The following is a 23,311-nucleotide window of genomic DNA, read 5'->3' as shown; positions in this document are numbered from 1 at the left end:
AGCCACCCTTTACTGACTCCTCCCCTCCTCACACACTCAGAGCATTACATTTGAGTTCTACAGCTCCAGAAAACAGCCTGAAAACCACCACCCTCCATGCTTAAATGTGTGCCCAGTCCATGTGGCTGAGATGAGCAGGGCTGAGATGAGCAGGGCTGGGATGAGGATGGTGAATCCTTCATGCCCAGGCACACTCAACTCACCCTCTTCTTTCCTGCTGGATGCTCTTACCACATGTGCATATTACCTGTTTGTACTTCTGAGGCAGACTCCAGCCAAAAGCCTGCACTCTACCATCTTCCTTCTGAACATGTGCTTTTACCTGACGATACTGCTCTCTCTTTTGTTCTCTGCGTGAGGCTAAACTAGCTTCAGTTCTAAAAGGAAAAAAGATTTTCCTTTTTAATTATGTGAATACATTTAATTACGTTTATCCCCAGTTTCATCTCTCCTCTGTCACTAAAACAGCAAAAACAACAAAAATTTACATGATTTCAAATTAGTTTATTCCAACTGTAACAGCTCCTTAAAAAGTGTTGTAACAGGCTGGGCGCGGTGGCTTATGCCTGTAATCCCAGCACTTTGGGAGGCCAAGGAGGGCAGATAGCCTGACGTCAGGAATTCAAGAGCAGCCTGGCCAACATGGTAAAACCCCGTCTCTGCTAAAAATACAAAAATTAGCCAGGCATGGTGGTGCGGACCTATAATTCCAGCTACTCGGGAGGCTGAGGCAGGAAAATCATTTGAACCTGGGTGGTGGAGGTTGTAGTGAGCCAAGATGGCGCCACTGCACTCCAGCCTAGGGTACAAGAACAAAACACCATCTCAAAAAAAAAAAAAGTGTTATACTAAAGCTGGTCTTTTTAAGTTTGTGTAGTGAATTCAGTGCCTAACCTTTAACAGGTTAGCAAGCAGCTTTGTTACATTAAATTGAATCATCAGCCACCAAATTTATTTATTTTATTTATTTTTTTGAGACGGAGTCTCCCTGTCACCCAGGCTGGAGTGCAGTGGCGCGATCTCGGCTCACTGCAAGCTCCGCCTCCCAGGTTCACACCGTTCTCCTGCCTCAGCCTCCCGAGTAGCTGGGACTACAGGCGCCCACAACCACGCCCGGCTGATTTTTTTGTATTTTTAGTAGAGACGGGGTTTCACCATGTTAGCTAGGATGGTCTCAATTCCTGACTTCGTGATCTGCCCGCCTTGGCCTCCCAAAGTGCTGGGATTACAGGCCTGAGCCACTGTGTTCGGCCCCAGCCACCAAATTTCTATCAGGTTTCAGATGCTGGCCATATGAAACGGGAAAATTCTTAAGTATTTTTGGCTTTTTTGTTGTTGTCGTTCATTCAACAAATATTTACTGAGAATATCCTAATGCCAGAAAATGTGCTGGAAGTGATTTAAAAATTGAATAAATCAGTATCTGCTTAGGAAGATTGATAGAGGTTAGATTTTAGATCCCATTAACTTGTTTCAGAAGATAAAAATGCAAACTGATTTGGTAAACTTTGTACTTATAAGGTAAAATATTATTAAAATGATTTTGAAAATAATTTGCCATTCTTTTGGCCATTTAAATTTTCATAAGATGAGTTGCTATGTATATATACCACAGTTAACGTATCTACCTATATGTCAGATACTTTACAGATAATAATTGGATCCAATCACCTTTGAGATAGGTTATCAGATTAATTTTACAGACAGAGAAACTGGGGGCTCTGAAAAGTTAATTTGCCCAAGCATTTGTACCTAATGGGTAGTCAAATCAGGACAGAAAACCAGGTCCTTTGACACCAACAGAAATGTTCAGACATTTAGGATAAAGGCTCATTTATCTCTGAAAACCATTAACATTTCTATTAATAGGTATTTATCAATGTTATCATACCAGCAAAAATGAGGCATTTTTTAAAAATCCTTCTCTTTTATAAAAACTAAAGTGCAATTTTCATAAAAACTGTTGACTATAAGTAATTTACTTAAAGATAGCCAAGTTACAGAAATGATTTTATTTCTTTATTTATTATTTATTTATTTATTTATTTTTTGAGATGGAGTCTCACTCTGTCGCCCAGGCTAGAGCAGTGGCATGATCTCAGCTCGCTGCAACCCCACCTCCTGGGTTCAAGCGATTCTTCTGCCTCAGCCTCCCGAGTAGCTGGGATTACAGCCACACGCCACCATGCCCAGCTAATTTTTGTATTTTTAGTAGAGACAGGGTTTCACCGTATTGGCTAAGCTTGTCTCCAACTCCTGACCTCATGATCCGCTCACCTTGGCCTCCCAAAGTGCTGGGATTACAGGCGTGAGCCACTGCGCCCAGCCCAGAAATGATTTTTTTATAGATTTACCTGAATCCTTATAGCTGATAAAAGGCCAAGAATATTCTGAACCATTAACTTAATTTAGAGTGTAACGATTAATTTGAAGAGACTTACTCTTCACTAAGGAAATCAAAGGCTTTGGACTTATCCCCAGGGAGCTGAGATAAGGTGCTGCTTCTTTTCTTGACGGAGGGAGTAACATGAGATGTGGGTGCATTGTACTTCAGATTAACAGGTGGTTCAGGCTTCTTAGTCGTGTTACTTGAGGAGCTGAAAAGTCGGCTGAAACTAAAAGAAGAAAGTATGTCTGCATGTCACATGTACTGTGAGAAACAATCCTTGATGTTCCACAAACTTTTATGCGGAAGAAAATTTCAGAGCACTTTTACAAGGCAATGAATTAGAAATTGGCAAAAACAGTTTCTGTAGTCACACGCTGCAGCCTTAGCAATAACTCATAGCCAAACTCAGACATTCAGCGAAGAGAAACTATTGCTTAGATTGGCAGGTGCCTGTTCTTTAACCAGCAATTTCCATAATGAAAGCAAGAAGCTCTTAAGTAGAGGAAACTTCTCCTACTAAATAAATGTATACTTTTTTGGTTTTTTTGCTAGCTCCTACTTGGTGCAAGGTAAGAGCGATTGTTAAACAGCAAGGTTATGGCTGTGTGATGTGAACAGAAGCTTAGTATGCCAGTTCTAAAAATAGCTTATTATAATCAAGTACTAGCACACATATTACCATGTTAACACACATCTTACACATTTTCTGATTAAGCTCAATTTAAATAACTACTTTCAGGTCTATTTTTTTTTAAACTGACACTTCCATTAAATAGCAGATTCACCAAAAATGGGTAAGTTTTAATCACAGTAAACACATAGTACTTCTAGCACAAACATAACCCAAGCCCAATACATACACAATACTACTCAAACCCTACAAGCACTAAATTCCTCATTTTCACTTTGTAATGTTTCTTACAATTACAAAACCAGCCAATCAGAAACCTATTTAATGGGGATCCAGGTCACTTTCAAGTCTATAAATAATTCCCATTATTTAAATTTGGCAGAGGATTGCAACAAATGCACAATCAACATGATGCAGCTTACAATATCATATTTTTTGTCCTTGAGAACAGCCTTACCGAGTTGGCACACTATAGATTAAAAAAAAAAAAAAAGTTCAGTTTAGCTACTTACCCATTACCCTAGTTTTTTAAAAAAATGAAGGAAAGAAAATGGACATAAAATCATTCTTGGAAATAAATTTTGACTGCAATTTTCTTGTCTCATGTGCTGTCTAACATCTTTATTTGTTTTTCAATACTTACAACTGCCAAATGCTTGACCTTTTTTTTTCCTGCATGGCTGGATTTTCTCGTGATGCCCTACATTCAAAAAGAAAAGAAAAGAAATATGTTATTAGTGAGGTAGTCTACCTTTCTTTCTGAAGAACAAGAGACCCAAGAAGTTCATGGGATACTCAGAGAGTCAACAATTAAATTCAATAAATACAGTAGTTACTTTAACCTACCATGTGTCAGTCAATCTGCTAAAGCTAATTCCACCAAGAAAAATAAAATTATCATCCCTCCCTCAAAGAGCTTAGTCTACCGACAGAGGATTATAATATGTGCTAGACAGATAGCCAACATGCCTGAATGGTATTTAACATTTTTTATTGAAAAGATACCCTCTAACTTTCCCTTTTATTAAAATATTGCCTTGTAAATTCCCGTCTTTACATGAAAGTCTCTATCACCTGTATTCACAGCTCTCACAAAATAGCTTGAAACTTTGGCGTTCTGAGGGGTCATTTTTCACAAGACTAAAACTTCTCCGTCACTGGAAAGATGACCACAGCAGGGAAGAGGATAAACTGGATTGACAGGTAATTCAACAAAATTTCAGAAAATAGGATATTCCAAATTGATTTATAAGGTGGTAGGGATTCTGCCATCATAATCAGAGCTCCCTTTTCATTACTTTTTTGTTACGAACTAAATTAAAAGCATTCTTTAATTCAGTGAATAAGTTAAAAGTAAGCTACCATTTCCTGTAATTTGTTGACTACCACTTGGCTGCTAGAGTTAAAAACAGCAATGGAAAGTGAAGTTCGGCTGGGCACAGTGGCTCACGCCTGTAATCCCAGCACTTTGAGAAGCCGAGGCGGGTGGATCACTTGAGATCAAAAGTTTGAGACCAGCCTGACCAACATGACGAAACCCTGTCTCTACTAAAAAAATACAAAAATTAGCCGGGCATGGTAGTGCACACCTGGAAACCCAGCTACCAGGGAGGCCAAGGCAGGAGAATTGCTTGAACCCAGTGGGTGGAGGATGCAGTAAGCTGAGATTGCACCTCTGTACTCCAGTCTGGGCAACAAAGCAAGACTCCATCTCAATAAATAAATAAAGTCCACTTTCAGTTTTTTGAATATTTACTTACTATTTATTTGATATCCACTAAGTACTGCAGTTAAGAACACACTTCTTAGTGGGTTAGTTTCATTGTCTAGTAAATATAGATTAGAATACTGATCTTCCTTATGGGCAGTTATAAGCAATTACAATTACAGCAAATTGTAAAATGATGTGTTAAAACACTTGATTCTAGTATAACATTGGTAAAGGGTACATAAACTGAAATAAATGATGTAATACTAAGGAAGTAAAAGTTGGCAATTAAGGAATATGCTCATAAATTTAAAAACAACATGTGAATGTATACTATTATTGGTAAATCTGATGGGGGCAGCTCATTTATAAACTTTTCGGGAGCTCTTTCTAAATTAAAGAAACACTATTACTGAGACTATGACCATTAGATGGCAGCATCGGGTGAGATTTAAGAGCCACCTGACTGAAAGATACCAATGGAAGGGTGTACTTGGCACAAACAGTTAGAAAAGAGGGAAAGAAATCAAGCAAGAGTATTTGACAGAAAGACACTGAGTCAAAATAATTTATTTTCCTGTGTTGCATATGAAATTGTGATCTTTTCCTGACATTACCGGGAAAGTAGTATTGATTTCTACACATGAAAAATGACCATCATTCCTAAGTAATAATAATTGCCTTTTAGAGGTCATCGTAACATCCTCCAAGATCTTACTGGCCCAAAAAGCACCTCCTTTGATCATATTCTGTTGCTAATTCTGAGTGTTACTTTAGAAAGTCTGTCCTAGTAAACAGAGAAAGGGACTTGGATCTCACAGGGCAGGACTTAAGTTCCAAATGAAGGAATATTCAAACCTACAAAATAATAGTAGGAAAATAATGGAGTGCTTGTTATACACACCGAATCATCTCTGTCCATCGAACAGCTTCTTGAAGCTCCATCAATCTCTCTTTATACTGGTTTCTCTCCATGAGAACACGGGCCATTTCTACTCTAGTAAACCGTTTCCTCTGGGCTGTGGGAATATCACTCTATAATGACAAGAAAATGAGAGATCATTCTGGAAGCTTATATATGTCTTGGTGTTCATCTCAGAGTTATGCAAAATCTTCGTTTTTAAGCATTCCTTAATTTCTAATCTAGTACATCATTTAAAGAAAAATGGCCTTATAACAAAATCAACAAAGAGATTTTTAAAAATTATTTTTTAAAATATATTTTTTGAGACAGGGTCTTCATCTGTTGCCCACCCTGAAGCACAGTGGTGAAATCACAGCTCACTGCAGCCTCAAACTTCTGTGTTAAAGCAATCTGCCCACCTCAGCCTCCTGAGTAGCTTGGACTACAGGTACATGCTAACATGCCCTATTAATTTTTAAATTTTTTTGTAGAGACAGGGTCTCGTTATGTTGCCCAGGCTGGTCTTGAAATACTGGACTCTAGTGGTCCTCCTGCCTCAGCTTCCCAAAGTGTTGGGACTATAGGTGTAAGCCACTGTGCCCAGCCAACAAAGAGATTTAAATAATCACTCATGACTACAAAGATAAAAGGTGGCAATTTAATGTCTGAATATATACACACATATTTGAACATATTACAAAGAAATCATAAAGAGTAGTGGGGGTCTATTCTTGTAGTTCTTAAAAATATATAAAAAATAAGGCTAAAAAATAGAATAGTAGGGGGCAGGACACATTGGCTCACGCCTGTAGTAGCGGCACTTTGGGAGTCTGAGGCAGGTAGATTGCTCGAGCTTAGTTTGAGACCAGCCTAGGCAACATAGTAAAACCCTGTAGCCAGGAGTGGTGGCACACATCTGTAGTTCCAGCTACTTGGGAAGCTGAGGTAGGAGGATGGCTTGAGCTGGGAGGTCGAGGCTGCAGTGAGCCATGATCATACCACTGCAGTTCAACTTGGGCAAGAGAGTGCAATCCTGTCTTTAAAAAACAAAACTACAACAACAACAACAAAAAACAGTAGGGCCAGGCACGATGGTCCATGGCTATAATCCTAGCACTTTGGGAGTATCACCTGAGCCCAGGAATTTGAGACAGCCTTGGCAATGTGGTGTGAGATCCCATCTCTACAGAAAATAAAAAATTAGCCAGGTATGGGGTGGCACACAACTTTGGTCGCAGCTACTCAGGAGGCTGAGGTTAAAAAAATAAAAATTGCATAGAATTGCTCGAGGCCAAGAGTTCAAGACCAGCCTAGGCAACACAGTGAGACCCTGGCTCTACAAAAAATTAAATTAAATGAATAGCCAGGTGGGGTGGCATGCACCTGTAGTCCCAGCTACTTGGGAGGTTGAGGTAGGAGGATCACTTGAGCCCAGGAGTTCAAGGCTGTAGTGAGCTATGATTGTCACTGTACTCCTCCAGCCTGGGTGACACAGCGAGACTCTGTCTTTAAAAAATAGTAATAATACTAAAATAAAAATAAAGAATAGTGCAGATTTTAAACTAAAACCAAAATTGTTATCTACATAGATTTAATATGCTATTGTAAGTTTCACCTAAAAATGTTGCTCTAACATTATTTTAATTCATGCTCTGTAACAATTGTCACTCAGAAAATAGTTGTAAGTTAGTTCCATTTATCTCAAATTACCAAACCACATACTCACCTGAGACCAGCATGAAGGGTAAACTTACTGCCTAGTTACCAAGGTATTCAACTATAAGAGCCGCTAAAATACCAACATAAATGCAAACAGATGGAGACAATTGTATTAGTCAGAATTACTCTTAGAGAGAATATGTGAATATAGAGTAAGCATAGGGGTAAGACCTCAAAGGAGCACGGCTCAAGTCAATGTCCTATAGGCTTTCATTATCCACATTTTGCATCAAAGCTGAAAGGTTTGGGACATTAAGAAAGACGCTAAGCTTAGCCCTTAGCAGTCCTCCTCCTTTGTTGTTCTGTTATAGAACCTGGGCCTCTCCTTTCAATAAAGTTAAACAACAAGTGATAAAGATCTTAAGTTTATAACACAGCAAGCCCACTAGTAGGTATGTACTCTGGAAAGGCTACTGCTCCTGCCCACCTGGAGACTTGTACTGTAATGTTTGTAACAACGGCAATGTAAAAAGCTGAGACAAACTAAATATTCCTTAACAGAAAAATAAAACATAAATTGTAGACTATTCATTCAATGGGGTATCATAAAGTAGTAAACATGAATGATAACTACAGCACTATATTAAAACGTGGATGAATCTCAAAAACACGCCACTGAGGAAAAGAAGCTGGTCCCCAAGACTAAATATAGTATGAAACACAAAAAAGTAAAAATTAAACCATATATACATATGTGATATGATAAAATTACTTTTCAAAGTTAAGCAAATGATAAATATAGGATAGCAGCTTTCTCTGCAGGGGAGGAACGCAGAATAGTTCAATGTTTAGCAATGTTCTAATGATCAGATTGGGTGGTAGGTTCAAAATGTTAATTTATTATGATTCATAACCTGCAGGCCTTACATGTTTTTGTGTGTATCATTAAATAAGATATTAAAAAACAGAGACTGAAGGGGCACCAAGTGATCATTCTGTCCAAAACAACCATACATCTTTGGTCTGACCTTTGACCTGCAAATATCTGTTATAAGAATGATTATGACGCTGGGCTGGGTGGCTCACACCTGTAATCCCAGCAGTGTGGGAGGCTGACTGGGGTGGATTACCTAAAGCCAGGAGTTAAGAGACCAGCCTGGCCAACATGGCAAAATCCCACCTCTACCAAAAATACAAAAAATTAGCCAAGTTAGACCTGTAGTCCCAGCTCCTCGGGAGGCTGAGGCACAAGAATGGCTTGAACCTGGAAGGTGGAAGTTGTAGTGAGCTGAGATCGCACCACTGCACTCCAGCCTCGGTGACAGACTGAGACTCTGCTTCAAAAAAAAAAAAGAAGACTAGAAGTATGCTAAGCATATTAGCAAGAAGCTCATGTTTATTCTTTTGTACTTACGTTCACAACAATATGAACTAATTGGCTAGTACTAAAGTTCCAGACTTCATCTTTTGTTTAATGCTATTAAATAATTATTATTGTTAAGCTTTCATATTTCTAAATCAAAATTTGAAACCAAACAACAATAACAACAACCAAAAACCCCAAAATGTCCCAGTTGGTCCTCAAACTTGAACATGCAAATACAGGTGCACAGAGGCACAGAGGGAAAATGAACACACTGCATGGAGCCAGAAAGCTCAGCATCTGGATACCATGTAAAAGCATGAGCTATCCTATTCATGACCATTAACATGCTTCCTGACTTTTAAAAATCTTTATAGTATTATATCCAAAGCTTACTTAGAAAGAGCTTCCCAAAATACCAAAACATGGTAAGGTAAGAAAAAAAGTCCAGAACTGTAAACCTACATCATCATCATCTTTTGCTTTTTGCCTTGCATCTTCAGCTTCTGCTCGAGCTCTAGTGGGGAAAAAACAAAACAAAACATGTTATTTGAATTGAGCTCATCTTTTCAAAAAAAAAAAAAAAAGAGAGAGAGAGTAGGTCAACAATTTTAACTACCACTAAAGGATTATTTTTCTTTTCCCAAACAGGGTATTTAGCCACCTTCATTTGGTGGAGTATCATCATATCATAGCATTGTTTTCAGAAATAAACAGGTATTAAAGAAAGCGGGATTAAAAAAAATAATGTTTTAAATTTCCTTATTATCAAAACAAAGATGTCTGAACAGTCTCCAACTTTTTTTGCATCATTATAGACATAAAAAATGACAGTATTTAGGCCGGGCGCAGTGGCTTATGCCTGTAATCCCAGCACTTTGGGAGGCCAAGGCAGGTGGATCACCTGAGGTCAGGAGTTCAAGACCAGCCTGGCCAACATGGTGAAACCCTGTCTCCACTAAAAGTACAAAAATTAGCTGTGTGTGGTGGCAGGAGCCTGTAATCCCAGCTACTCAGAAGGCTGAGGCAAGAGAATCGCTTGAACTCAGGAGGCAGAGGTTGCATGAGCCATGGCCTTGCCACTTCACCCCAGCCTGGGTGACAGGAGTCAATATTTAGATAATAGGCTAGCAACTGGAGAGGCCTGCTCACAGCAGAGGCAATGGGCTGGGGCACTTTGCCCTCTCCCAGGCAGCTCTTGGCCTTCCAGGCTTAAGTGGACAGAAGGTCTCAGTCTCAGGGTTACACCTGTAACCCTTTGTGGCATAACTAGAACAACACAGTTAAAACTTACTTCCTAAGCTCTTCCTCCAATTCTTTGTTCTTTTCCTCTAGCTTCAGTTTGGCTTGCTTCACAGCCTCCAATTCCCCTTGCAGCACATCTTTCTCACAGGTCAGTTCATCCACTTTTGCTATCAAATCATTCTTCACTATGTTCAAAGCATTTCTAAGAAACACATATTTCAAGTGCATCATTACAAATAAATATTCTTTTTTTTTTTTTTTTTGTATTTCTTAATAGAGACAGGGTTTCACCATGTTAGCCAGGATGGTCTCGATCTCCTGACCTCGTGATCCGCCCGTCTCGGCCTCCCAAAGTGCTGGGATTACAGGCTTGAGCCACCGCGCCCGGCCACAAATAAATATTCTTTCCATCTTTCAGCTATTCCTTTGTAGACTAAAGTAACTGTACAACCATAAAGATGAATAATTTAATACTTCAAGACATTCTACCTGATGTTGTTTGTAGATAAATGCAAAAAGAACACAAAGCAATGGTCTAAGGTTTTACTCATTTATCAAATGAATAAAACAAGACAGACCATCAATTACTAAAAAGTGAAAATATTAAATTTTAAAAATAGCATTCATGAGGTTACTATTGTTAATAATTCCTGAGAATATATTACCCAATCAATAAAGTAAAATTATTCCTTGATGTTACCTTTAGTAAATAACGAGAAAACAGTCTAAACTGGAAAGTTAAGACAGTCTAAGCTGAAGGAAAAAAACGGAGATCCAGTTCCTTTGGGCATAGTGGGCATAGGACCTCATTATAACTGTATTCTGGGGCATAGGACCTCATTATAACTGTATTCTGTCTTGGATATACACAGATGTTCCAAAGTTGCTATGATACAGCAAACTGATAAAGGAACCCAGTCAGCTTTTCCACATGACTGGGGATCTGTCCCACTAAATGTGTCTGAGGGCTTAAGACTCCACAAATTGCACCCAAGGATGCACAGCTAAGGAAAGCAGCTCTGAAGAGGAAGGCTGAGTATACTTCAAAATATCTGTCTGGAAATAAAAGAAACCTCAGGAGAAGAGATAAGAAAACAGACAAATGTCAGGGGAGGGAATAAAAAAAGTGTAAAACCAGGACAAATCCAGAAGATTAAGAAAAAGGCATGGATACTTATAGAGTGAAAAGGAGATGACAATTTGTTTCTACAAAAAAACAGGGCAAGGAAACATATCCATCAGGGCAATGTAGGTCCCAACATTACGCGTGCGCGCGCGCGCGTGTGTGTGTGTGTGTGTGTACACTCAGAGGAGGGGAACGAGATGGGACAGGGAGATTCCATTAGTATTATGTTAAAATGATGAAGTGTCATTGACTTGGACAAGAATAAAATTCTTTATCTTCTGTTGTTAAAATTTCACATATACTTACTTGGTTTCCAACAGTTGTGTATTTTCTAATATAAGATTCTCAACTTCCCGACCCATTCCTATCAAAAGAAAAAAGATAAAGACTTTGAAAATAAATACATCAATAATCATATACATTTAAAATATAAGCTACAGTCACAAGTTGTGTTTTAGAAATGTTATCTGTCCTTTATTAATCTTATTTTGTCTATTTCATTTGATGGATCTACTTTAATAGATTATAAAATTACAAATAATTATTCATTACAAACAAGGCTAAAGATTTTGTTGGCCAATTTCTTTCTTAAATCTGGATTGGCTTGCTACAGAATGAGGCCAATTTTCAATATCTGTTAGTCTATATTTTATTTCTCATAGATAATATTTCAAAAGGATCAAGACTTTTCTGCCAAATATTCTAATATTCCAACATTATTTAGGGGAAAAAAGAACAGCTTTAATATGGATCTAAATTGTTTCTAAATCACATCCGACCTTGGAGGCTTTTGCCTAAAAATTAGACCTTATTAATAGAGAACAGGCAAAACCAAGGCCAAAGAAAGACAGAACCCCAAGGCAGATGAAACCTTACCAAAGAAATTATGGTCTTAAAGCCCATGCATTCCATGTAAAGCAAAAACAAAGAACAAGAAATGTTTTACGTAAGAAACAGCATGAAAACAGATTATTAATCTATAAAGTTTTATACATGATATGAAAAACATCTGGAATCACAATGTTATGATTTAATGCATAATGATGTGCAAAAGACAGAAATAAAGATGATTTCCTTCATTCATAAGGATGCTGATAAGTATACTTTAAAAATGCTTTACCAATTCTTTCTCACAATAAAAATGACTATAATTAGATTGAAAATCTTCAATCAACAATACAAACTTTCCTTCAAAGTGCCACCTATAAAATAATAATGTTCAGTTATCACTTGAGTGGCTATCTTTGACAGAGTTTGGCATTTTAATGACTACTGTGAGACAGGCACATACAGCATCCAATGCAAGATCCAATGGAGTGGTCTTTAGGGAGAAGAAAGCTAGTAATTTGATTCTCCTGAGAAACTGAAGAAATGAAACAACACACTAGGGAATATCACTCAAAAAACAAAAAGTCAAAGCAAAACAACAAAAACCAAAAAAACAAAAAAACCCACCAGTCACTCATTTCAAGGAATTGTGAGCTAATAATGTTGGAAAATCACATACAATGGAAGAAGTAATAATCATAACCCAAGTAAACAGGAAAGAAATCTTTCTAAAGAAAACTACACAAGACAAAGGAGTTAACATGTCCCTTTATTTTAAAAAAGGTAATTTTCCAAATGATTTTAAAATTACTTAAAACAAATACAGCCAACCTAGGAATGCTACATATTCTGTGCACCTGAACTCATATTTTGTCTATATTCTAATTTTCTCAAAGATCAAGGTACTTACACCAGAATGAATTCTTAATCATCTACCTATGTATTATCCACAAACTGAAACCAAAGCAAACAAAATAAAAATCCCAAAAAAGTTTCCAAATTCTTAACTCCAAAACAATCTTCGGCAAGATATTTGCTTAAAACACTAATGTTAACTTTTTCTTCCTTTGTAGATACAATGGCTGGGAAAGTTAACTTTTTAATAAAGTTATAGAGACAGAAGAAATAAGAGTGTAGACTGGTTGAAAAAAGTTTATATAGTAACTATGTTTGCTAAAAACTCTCAAGCACTTAGATAAGCGTGAAAGCTGAAAATATATGAAAGGCAAAAAAATAGTTGAGCAGAAAAAAATGATGAGAAAGCATTAGATGAGAACAGCAGCCAAGAACACCTAGCTTAAAAAGCAGTAATATTAAAATATTCAAAAATCATACACACCAGAATATTCCCCTAGGTAAGCAGCCCAAGAAAAAAAACGAGTGAGAATCTCAATTAGATTGTTTTCAGAAAGCAAGAACTAAACTCATTTACTTTAAAAGAGAGGAAACAAAGAAATTGACAAGATGTAGAGAAACCATTAACTAAACACAATGAAGTGTAAATATTTATAAAAAGGAAAAAAATTGAAATGTGTTCTACAGGAAAAACAAATCCTATAATATAGTTTCTAAAGTTTACATTAGCCATGAAGCCAGTAGACAAGACAGATATTCTGCAAACTGGAGGGTATATAGGACATTTTTGAAAAGACACAAAGTCCTCAGTGGGCTTAGAAAATTCACTGTATGATCCATATATTATCCTACTCGGCTTGCATGTCTTCAGGTGCATGAATATACTGCTACTGGGTCCTCGCCATCACCTAAATGTGACTCAGGCTGTTCCACTATAATATGTTGTGAATTTCCCTGTACTGTACTGTTACTGGTCTTCTTGCATCAATGACACAACAGCAACAACATTTTAAAATTATAGTTAAAAGATTAACTGGCAATGTACAGAGTCTACTCTTAAGGGAAAAGACTACAAAAAGTCACGAGGATACCAAATGGAAACACATGATGGTGCCTCTGAGTATGTATGAGACCCGGATAAAGTAGAAATAAAGCCTTTCTGAGATGGCAAAAATAAATAAATAAAGTTTACATTAAATGTACACATTCCCAATGAAGAGTTACCTTAATATATGGTGTATAAATTGAATATATAACCAATAGGATTAGCTAAAATTTCATTTTGAAATGATCAATAAAAATTCTTTATAAGAAAAACGTAACTTAAAGTGGCCTCATTTCTATTCAAGACTTAAATGAAGCACAAATTTAGGTCCAATAAATTTGAAAACTTTACTTATTAAAAACAAGCAAAAAAAACCAAACTGCCTGGCCGTTTTTAAAATCATAGAAGTTTTATTTGGATTTTAACACTGATTCTCAAGCTAGGTCCACAGATGAGCTTCAGAGTTATATGGTAATTCCTTGAGAAAATGCACAATTTTACCTAGTTCTATACATGTATTTTTCCAAAGGTGCATTGCTCTCTTACAAATTCTCCTGTAAAGAATTTTTAATCCCAAAAGGAGAAGAATCACCGATTTTGAGGTGAAACAAAACTATTCAGCAATCCCATTCACTCAGTTGCTATGTGCTAAAGATGCAACCGTGAACAAAAACACAGTTGTCTCAGCCACATTGAACTTATAGTCTGTCCAGGGAGACAGGTAACTAAAAAATAACAGTAAAGTATGAAAAGTGGTATAATAAAATGCAGTGCCATGGGAATACATTTCAGGGAAAACTAAGGGGATCAAGGCAGAATTCCTGGAGGATGTATCACTTAAGCAAGGCAAGAAAAAATATATATATACACACACATATATATATGTACGTATGTATGTATACACACACACATTTAGGAGAGGGAACAAACAAGCCTTGGTGATGCGCTGTGAGGGAAACTGAGAGGTGCAGGATAGAGAGCTATTCATTCACTGAAACAGTGCCTGTTGGTCCAAGAACAGCCTTGGGGGACAGAACAATAAAGATGACAAACTGAGCTTTATACATGTCAAATGTAAAGCCCTCCAGGTCATCTTAGGGGTGTCTAGTATGCAATTAGGAAATAATAGTCTTGGGCTCTAGAAAAAGATTTGGGATGGAGATAAAAACTTGGGAATAATTAGCCATGAAAACCAAGAAACAATGAGAGCAAATATGATTTCTCAAAGTATCAGACCTAGGACAGGAGCGCTGATATCTGAAAGATGAGGAAAGGAAGCAGATCTTGTTAAGATGAGTGAAAAGGTAGAGTCAGAGACTGGAAAGGACATAGGCAAGCTGATATCACAGAAACCCAGCAAAGAGAGTTTTAAATAAGAAAGTTGAGGGATGAGACACCAATCAAGATAAAGGACAAATTGTTGAGATTCTTTTAAATTAGTAAAATCAGAAAAAGGTTGTGCTGGCATGATGGTGCATGCCCGTAGTCCCAGCTACTTGGGAGGCTAAAGGCAAGAGGATTCCTCGAGCCTAGGAGTTCCAGGACAGTCTATACAATATAGTGAGATCTCGCCTCAAAAAAAAGGGTAATCTTAAGTACTGAGTCCATATATAATGACTGAAATTTGTTATCACTGAATTACACAGAAGAGAAGCCAAGGACTTTTTTTTTTTTTTTTTTTTTGAGACAGTTTTGCTCTGTCACTCAGGCTGGAGTGCAGTGGTACAATCTCAGTTCTCCGCAACCTCCACCTCCCAGGTTCAAGCAATTCTCCTGCCTCGGCCTCCCAAGTAGCTGGGATTACAGGTGCACACCACGATGCCCGGCTAATTTTTGTAGTTTTAGTAGAGATGGGGTTTCACCATGTTGGCCAGGCTGGTCTCGAACTCCTGACCTCAGGTGATCCGCCCACCTCAGTCTCCCAAAGAGCTGGGATTATAGGCATGAGCCACTGTGCCCAGCCAGGAACATTTTTATTTACCATCTTTAACCAAAAGTATTCATAAGTAACTAAACTTACAGTAATATATTAAAATATTCTAATCTGGACTATTCTAGAGGTAAATGTATCAACATCTACAAAATGGAAAAGATAGTTGGTAGTCTGTTTCTTATCTTTAAAGTGGCAAAGAAACCAAAGCATCAGGATATTACTTTTATTTGATTTAAAAGACCACAGATATTTCTAAGCACTATAGGGCTTCTAAATGCTTCATAAGAAAAGAAAGTTTGGGGCCACCAACCTTAAAAATTTTGTCACTCATTACTGCATTATGAGGTAACACAGTGTACAAATTATATTCAGAAGTACTTCATTCTTGTTAATACAAACAGGCAGCATAAAGGAATTTTGTGGGGTGATGTATATCGATTCTGGTGAATTTTACTGCACTGAATTATACATTTTTAAGTTCTTCTAACATTTTTTTCATCTGCTCCTCAATTTTGCCAGGGAGTTAGTTTTTTAAACCAATTATGTCTTAAAAGAAACTTTTCAGGTATAATTTGATGTTAACTAAAATTAAAACATAAAAGTAAATATAAAAATGGAGTATTCCTTAAGAATTAAAATTTCAGGCTGGACGCGGTGGTTCATGCCTGTAATCCCAGCACTTTGGGAGGCCGAGACAGGCGAATCACGAGGTCAGGAGTTTGAGACCAGCCTGGCCAATACAGTGAAACCCCGTCTCTACTAAAAAGACAAAAATTAGTCAGGCATGGTGGTGTTGAGCCAAGATCGCGCCACTGCACTCCAGCCTGGGCAACAGAATGAGAGTCTGTCTTTTAAAAAAAAAAAAGAATTAAAACTTTCTTAGCCCTCCATAAGAAACGCAATTCATTCAATTTCTTCCAAAGTTTTACTTAAACTTTAATGGTGACAGTCCCTTTCTGTCTAACTGTATGTACTTAAAATACTTTCAATCTCTCTTACTAGATATTTATTTATTTTTATGAGACAGGGTCTGGCTCTGTCACCCACGCTGGAACGCAGCGGTGCAACCCATGTTCACTGCAACCTCTGCCTCCCGGGTTCAAGTCATCCTCACACCTCAGCCTCCCAAGTAGCTGGAACTACTGGCATACTCCACTATGTCTGGCTAATTTTGGTATTTTTTGCCACGTTGCCCAGGCTGGTCTCGAACTCCTGAGCTCAAGTGATCCACTTGCCTTGGCCTCCCAAAGTGTTGGGATTACAGGCATGAGCCACTGCAACCGGCCTAGATAGACATTTAGATAGAACTTGTGTTTTCCTTCAAAAACACTTTACAATATCAAGGACATAACTGGGAATCAATAAATTTAACATAAAATAATGCAAGCAACGTCACTCCACTCCAAAGTCATAACAATTAACAAACGAAACCTTTTGAGAACAGTGTAGTCTGCACTATAATTATACCAATAGATACAATTTTTTTTTAGCTTAGTATCTCCAAAGGTATATATTTTTAATTCCATATAGTTTTTAATTTCTATAGGGTCTTAAGTTATAAGGAAGGTACACCAAAACTGATTCATATGAGCCAGAATCCTGCACTGAAAGGAACTTTAGAGATCATCCAGGGCAGGGGTTGGCAAACTCTTTCTATAAAGGGCCAGACAGTAAATATTTTAGGCTTTAGGTTTCGGTGGCCTACTCAACACTGCTGTTGGTAGGCAAAGGCAACCACAGACAATAAGTAAATGGTGGTGGCTGTGTTCCAATAAAACTTTATTTAAACACGCACACAAGAGATCAGCTGGATTTGGTTGGAGGTAAGCTGCAGTTTGCCAGATTCCTGAACTAGGGTCCAGCTCCTTCATTTTACACACAAGGAAATTAAGGTCCAAAAAGGTGAAGCCACTTGGCAAAGGTCAGCAGGCAAATAGTCTAAGAGCCAAATGCAATATTCTTTTCAAACCATGTATTCTTTTAGAACACAAACTTTAAAATGATTATATTTACCATAGAGCTACAACATAATATACTCTGTGAAAGCTTAGAAAAATCAAGTGTTATAATTTCTTATTTAATTAAAGTCAACAGCATATAATGAAATTTAGGTAAGCCAGGAAATAAGTAGCCATCAATCCATACATACACACACACACACGCACGCACACACACACATACACACCATGTTCTTATGTGTAGCAGGAGTTCAATAAATTGTGTTGTATGAATTCAAAATATGAGTTTAAGTGCAATTCAGTTTTAAGCATACCCATAAGCAAAGGTGCTTTCATTTAAAACTTTCATGATCACAAAGAATATGTTCCCAATAACTACCTAAAAGGGCAATAACCCTGTGCCACTGAGCAGTTGGGGACATTTTAAAGGACTTTTCAATTAAATCATTTAAAAAATCAATTTTAAAAACAGTATGATACTTCTTCAGATGAGCTATCATACCTAGTAAATCTGCTCCTTCATCCACATCTCCTATTAGGCCTGAGCCAGCTGAAGACAGTTCTTCAAAGAGAGATTCTGTATTGCGATCAAAAGCTTTGTTCTCTATGCCTTTGGTGGGAGTGCTATGCAACAAGAACAACAAAACCAAATCAACAAATGACAAAGACTTTTTAGACGCTGTAAAATGAATACAATAGGCTAAGCTACATAGGACTTTCTTACCTATAATTTATGTTTACTAGAAAATATAATTTAAAAAGATTTCTCAAAGGCTTCCTAAGAAATTCTCACTAAGCTCCAGGGAAATAGCTGGTGAAGAAATTATAGAATGTTTTTCTTGTATGATTCCAGCAAACACAAGCAGTAACGGCAGCTCCTCTGCTCTATACCAACTTCTGGTCTAAGTGCTTCCCAAAGATTACCTATGTCACAAGAAGGCAATTATGTGTGTAAAAGATGGTTAGAGTAGCATTTCTTATAGTGGCAAAAATTGAAATGAGCTAAATGACCGTTAACAGGGGACAGATGAGGTAAGTTATACACATATAAAGTTAAAATTTTTACCTTTAAGGTTAAAAACATAAATAGAGCTTTATAAACTAAAGAAACCCATTATACAAAGGTTTTATTTTTTAATCAAGTTGCAAAACAGTGTATATACTATATGCCCTATTTTGCAGGGGTATATAGGGGAATGGGGAAGTGTATATGTTTGTGCCTGAATACTATTATTAATAGAAAAAACTCTGTAGACCATTTCCAGTTAAACATAGTAGAGAGAACATAGTCATTTATCATCTAATAACTCAGAAACTCAACTAAAATGAAAATTAAGAAATTAAAAAGGTATACACCCAAAAGGACAAAGAGAATAGAAAAAGAAACTATAGCAGATGAAATGTGAACAAAATTCTGTAAGATGGAAAACAGATGGGCAAACAGTAGAAAGTGATTCACTAGACCAGAGAAGGCTGAAACCTAAGCCACTGGGGTTTAGGGAGGAGGTCAATATGCTGCCAGAACCCCTGAAAGGCCTAGGATTTGAAGGTATCAGCAACCACAGGGAGGGCATGTAGGGAGGAACATGTAACAGAAGGACAGGATAAAAAAAACTGTACAAGAGGCAGTACTGGACCTAGATACAATCCTCCAGAACAGTGAGACCTCCCTTCTCTTGGCACAGCTCAGTAACAATGGAAGCCAAGTTTAAATGTTATAGGCAGGAAAGTGGAGAATCAGCATTATTTACTTAAGTATGAATAAAACAGCCACAGAGTACCAGATGTTTAAAGAAGGCCTCTATTATAAAAGAAAGGGCCCAAAACAAAGAGGATGTGACAGAGACACTAAGAGCAAAAAAAGACAATGCAGGCAGCAGCGACAACAAAAAAACAAAGCACTTAATTTTCTTCAGAATAAATGTTGCATTCGTAAAATAGCAAGATGGTGTAAGAAGTACCAACCAAGAAAAAAAACTTAGAGAAAAAAAGAAAGAGGGTTTAAAAGAAAATCTGCCAGCAATTAGTACAAAATAAGAGACAGGAAAGAGGGGAGAAAATAAATTATGACAGTCATTCCAGGATGTTCAATACATAGCTAACAGGTGTTCCAGAATGACAGCAGAAGAAACAGTAAGAAGAAAGAGAATTTCTCAGAACTGGAAGATAGGAATGTTCAGATGAAAACAGTTAATTCATGTAAGAAGATACAAAAAAGACCCCTACACCAAGCACAGCATCATTAATTTTTTAAAAATCAAGAAAGTAACAATCTTAAAAGATTTCAGAGAGTATATAAAAATGAGCAAGAACTCAAATAACAACACCCTGAACTCAACATGAAAATGAAGTAATGTCTTTGCAATTCTGATGGAAAAAAAACTCCCAACCTATAGTTCTTTATCTAGCCAAACTATCAAGTATGTCTTCTTATGAAATTTGTAACATTCAAGTTCATAGTGCTCAAAAAAAAAAATTTACTTGTCATGCACCCTTTGCCTGGAAACCTAGTAAGGATACGTTCTGTCAAAACAAAGGCATAAATCAACAAGCAGGATGATGTGGCATCCAGGAAACAAAAGATACAACAGAAGAAAAAGGTGAAAAGAATTCCAGGGATGATAGTGAGGGCATATTCCAGAACCAGAGCAACTATGACAGTAGTCTCAATTGGAGAATGGGAATAGAAGACTGCAGGAGAGTGAGCCCTAAAAAACAGACAGCTTTTGTGTTTGGTCATATTAGGGACTTTTACATTTATGAATTTCATAGTGTCTGCCAATGATTTAGTAACAGGAACACAGAAACATAAGGAAAAGAAACAAAATAACCCAAAGCTTTATTAATTTCAGAAGAACAAAAAGTTGTAAAGGAAATGAAATGGGCCGGGTGCGGTGGCTCACGCCTGTAATCCCAGCACTGGGAGGCCAAGGCGGGTGGATCATGAGGTCCGGAGTTCGAGACCAGCCTTACCAACATGGTGAAACCCCATCTCTACTCAAAATACAAAAATTAGCCGGGTGTGGTGGCGCCTGCCTGTAATCCCAGTTAGGGGGCTGAGGCAGGAGAATTGCTTGAACCTGACAGGCAGAGGTTGCAGGGAGCCGAGATCGCACCACTGCACTCCAGCCTGGGCAACAGAGCAAGACACCATCTCGGAGGAGGGAGAAAAAAAAGAAATGAAATGTAATTATACTATATTCTGTGGCTAAGTAGAATTACAGATTAATTTTATACAGTCATACTGATATAAATAATGAACATTAACGGAATTTGAAATATAATAATATTAGGAGGATGAAAAGATGGTGCTTTAGGCATTATATCCTCATCTACTATAGAAAGCCAACAGTTAACATCACAGCCTTTTTCAACCAGGGTTCCTTATTTCATCTACAGAATACAGAAAACGATTTAAGTATTTTCTCCATTATCCCAAGGAAAGTACATGCCTAGAGTCCTATTCTAGACGCACAGGAGCATAGCTAATTCATTATATACAAGAGATGCCTTAGGACATTAGGACTGCATTTTCTCACAGAATCTCAGCTGAAAAAGGGAGGGATGAAGGAGGGGCAGGATGAGCATGTCATTTTAGATACCTGAAGACAAACAGAATAAGAGAAAGCTATGAAGTGATAGAGTCATGCACCCTTTACCGAGAAAGCTAGTAAGGATAAGCTCTGTCAAAACAAAGGCATAAATCAAGAAGCAGGGTGATGCAGGATCCAGGAAAAAGAGTGGTGACAGAATGAGAACCTGTCTGAGAGAGAGAGAGAGAGAGAGACAGAGGGTTCTGGATTTGAATCCCAGGTCCACCTCTTGCTAGCACCTCTGGTAATCTGGGACAAGCTACTTGAACAAGTTCTAAGTCTCTTTATTTATAAAATAAGCATAAAAAGTCTACCTCATAAGGTTGTAATTAGAATCAAATTATATAAAATCATGATGAAAACAGTACTAGTTAACATTTACTGAATGGGGCATTTTGCAATGATTTATCATATATTGATTCATTTAATCTTCACAACCATCTGAGGCATTAACACAACACTGTTTTATAGATGAGAAAACATACCTAGGATTCAAATCCAAGATAGGATTTGAACCCACGCAGTTTTACTCTAGAGTCTGTGCTTTTAACCACTATAGCGTACTGCACAATGCTTAACAGAGATCAATAAATGGCTTTATTTTTATAGACATTAATTAATTAAAGGATAAACTTTATAGAAGAAATGAAAAGAAAGGCAGTAGCTCCTGTCTGACATTCTTGAGCATCAATGAATTTTGGATAATCCTGATTAAGATGACATCTAATCTCCCAGCTTTGGGAGGCTGAGGCAGGCACATCACTTGTGCTCAGGAGTTCAAGACCAGCCTGGCCAACGTGGTAAAACCCCGTCTCTACTAAAAATACAAAAAGTAGTCCAGTGGGGTGTTGCACGCCTGTAGTCTCAGCTACCTGGGAGGCTGAGATGGGAGAGTTGCTTGAACTCTGGGGAGGGGGTGGGGGGGGAGCAGTGAAAGTTGCAGTGAGCCAAGATAGCACCATTGCATCCAGCCTAAGTGACAGAGCGAGACTCCATCTCAAAAACAAACAAAAAAGATATCTAACCATTTTCTTCCTACCACTAAACAGCCTTCCCATGTAAAATGATACTAAAATGAGACTAATTTCTTCCAATAATGAGATCATTACAGTTCTCAAGATGGAAGTACATTCTCTCTTCCTGATCTGGGGGAAGGTACAAAAGTTTATTCAAACATTTTTGTTTGATTTTTTAAATTACATTTATTTAGCATATGTACACATAAAAAAGAAATCATCTTCTGAACCCACCCAGCAGGAAACGTGCACAAACTCAAAGTAAGTGCTAGGGGGAGGGGCCCTGGCCCCAAGTTAGTGGCTGGGACAATGCAATCCTATGAGTAAGCCCCAGTCAGGAGGGGGCTGGACTGAAGTGTCCAGCAGGCTGGAGTCCCCTGCTGCTGGCCCTAAAATAAGCATGCTCCATAGCCAAAGGTCTGTTTCATGCCCTCAAAGTAGCACTGCTGCCAGCCCTGCCATGTGCACTGTTACTTCCTTCACTCCTGCTTCTTGGTTTCCTCAAGTTACAGAAAGTATGGGATATGTCTCGGCTGTCTTTTTTCCCCTAGTTTGAATGTGTCCCCTATAAAATTCAGCTGTTGCCAATGTGATAGTATTAAGATGGGGCCTTCATGAGGTGATTAGGCCATAAGGGCTTCTCCCTTATAAATAGGATTGGGGTCCTTATAAAATAATGAGGCTTTATCCAGTGTTCAGGGCTCACTTGTCCTCCTGCTATGTGAGGACATAGAGGTCCTCCCCTCCAGAGGATGCAGCAACAAGGCACCAACTTGAAAGCAAAGAGCAGCCCTCACCAGACACCTGACCCTGCCAGCACCTTGATCTTGGCCTTCCTAGCCTCCAGAACTGTGAGAAAATTAATTTCTGTTCTTTATAAATTATCCAGGCGCAGTGGCTCACGTCTGTAATCCCAGCACTTTGGGAGGTTGAGGCAGGCTGATCACTCAGGAGTTCGAGACCAGCCTGGGCAATATGACAAAACCCCGTCTCTACTAAAAATACAAAAAAAAAAAAAAAAAAAAATTAGCTGGGCGTGGTGGTGGGTGCCTATAATC

General features: G+C 37.9%; 1 protein-coding gene across 7 annotated transcripts in view; it reads right to left on the bottom strand.

Annotated features, from left to right (window-relative positions):
* SPAG9 (sperm associated antigen 9) overlaps positions 1–23,311 on the bottom strand; it is a 161,974-nt gene that overhangs the window by 34,033 nt on the left and 104,630 nt on the right. For 5 of the 7 annotated variants that reach the window (XM_025361328.1, XM_025361327.1, XM_025361330.1 and 2 more), the window contains 8 exons: positions 18,147–18,268; positions 11,332–11,389; positions 9,949–10,101; positions 9,120–9,171; positions 5,633–5,763; positions 3,664–3,720; positions 2,442–2,615; positions 248–377 (listed from right to left, as the gene is read on the bottom strand). In XM_025361328.1, the coding sequence (XP_025217113.1) occupies positions 248–377; positions 2,442–2,615; positions 3,664–3,720; positions 5,633–5,763; positions 9,120–9,171; positions 9,949–10,101; positions 11,332–11,389; positions 18,147–18,268 (877 nt within the window). Of the gene's footprint in view, positions 1–247; positions 378–2,441; positions 2,616–3,477; positions 3,490–3,663; positions 3,721–5,632; positions 5,764–9,119; positions 9,172–9,948; positions 10,102–11,331; positions 11,390–11,901; positions 11,917–13,192; positions 13,205–18,146; positions 18,269–23,311 lie in introns of all 7 variants that reach the window. The other 2 variants (XM_025361326.1, XM_025361329.1) reach the window with 2 other exon arrangements.

The sequence above is a fragment of the Theropithecus gelada genome, chromosome 16 (genome assembly GCF_003255815.1).
Source record: "Theropithecus gelada isolate Dixy chromosome 16, Tgel_1.0, whole genome shotgun sequence".
Classification (NCBI taxonomy): Eukaryota; Metazoa; Chordata; class Mammalia; order Primates; family Cercopithecidae; genus Theropithecus; species Theropithecus gelada.
This window is presented reverse-complemented; position numbering and strand designations above follow the sequence as displayed.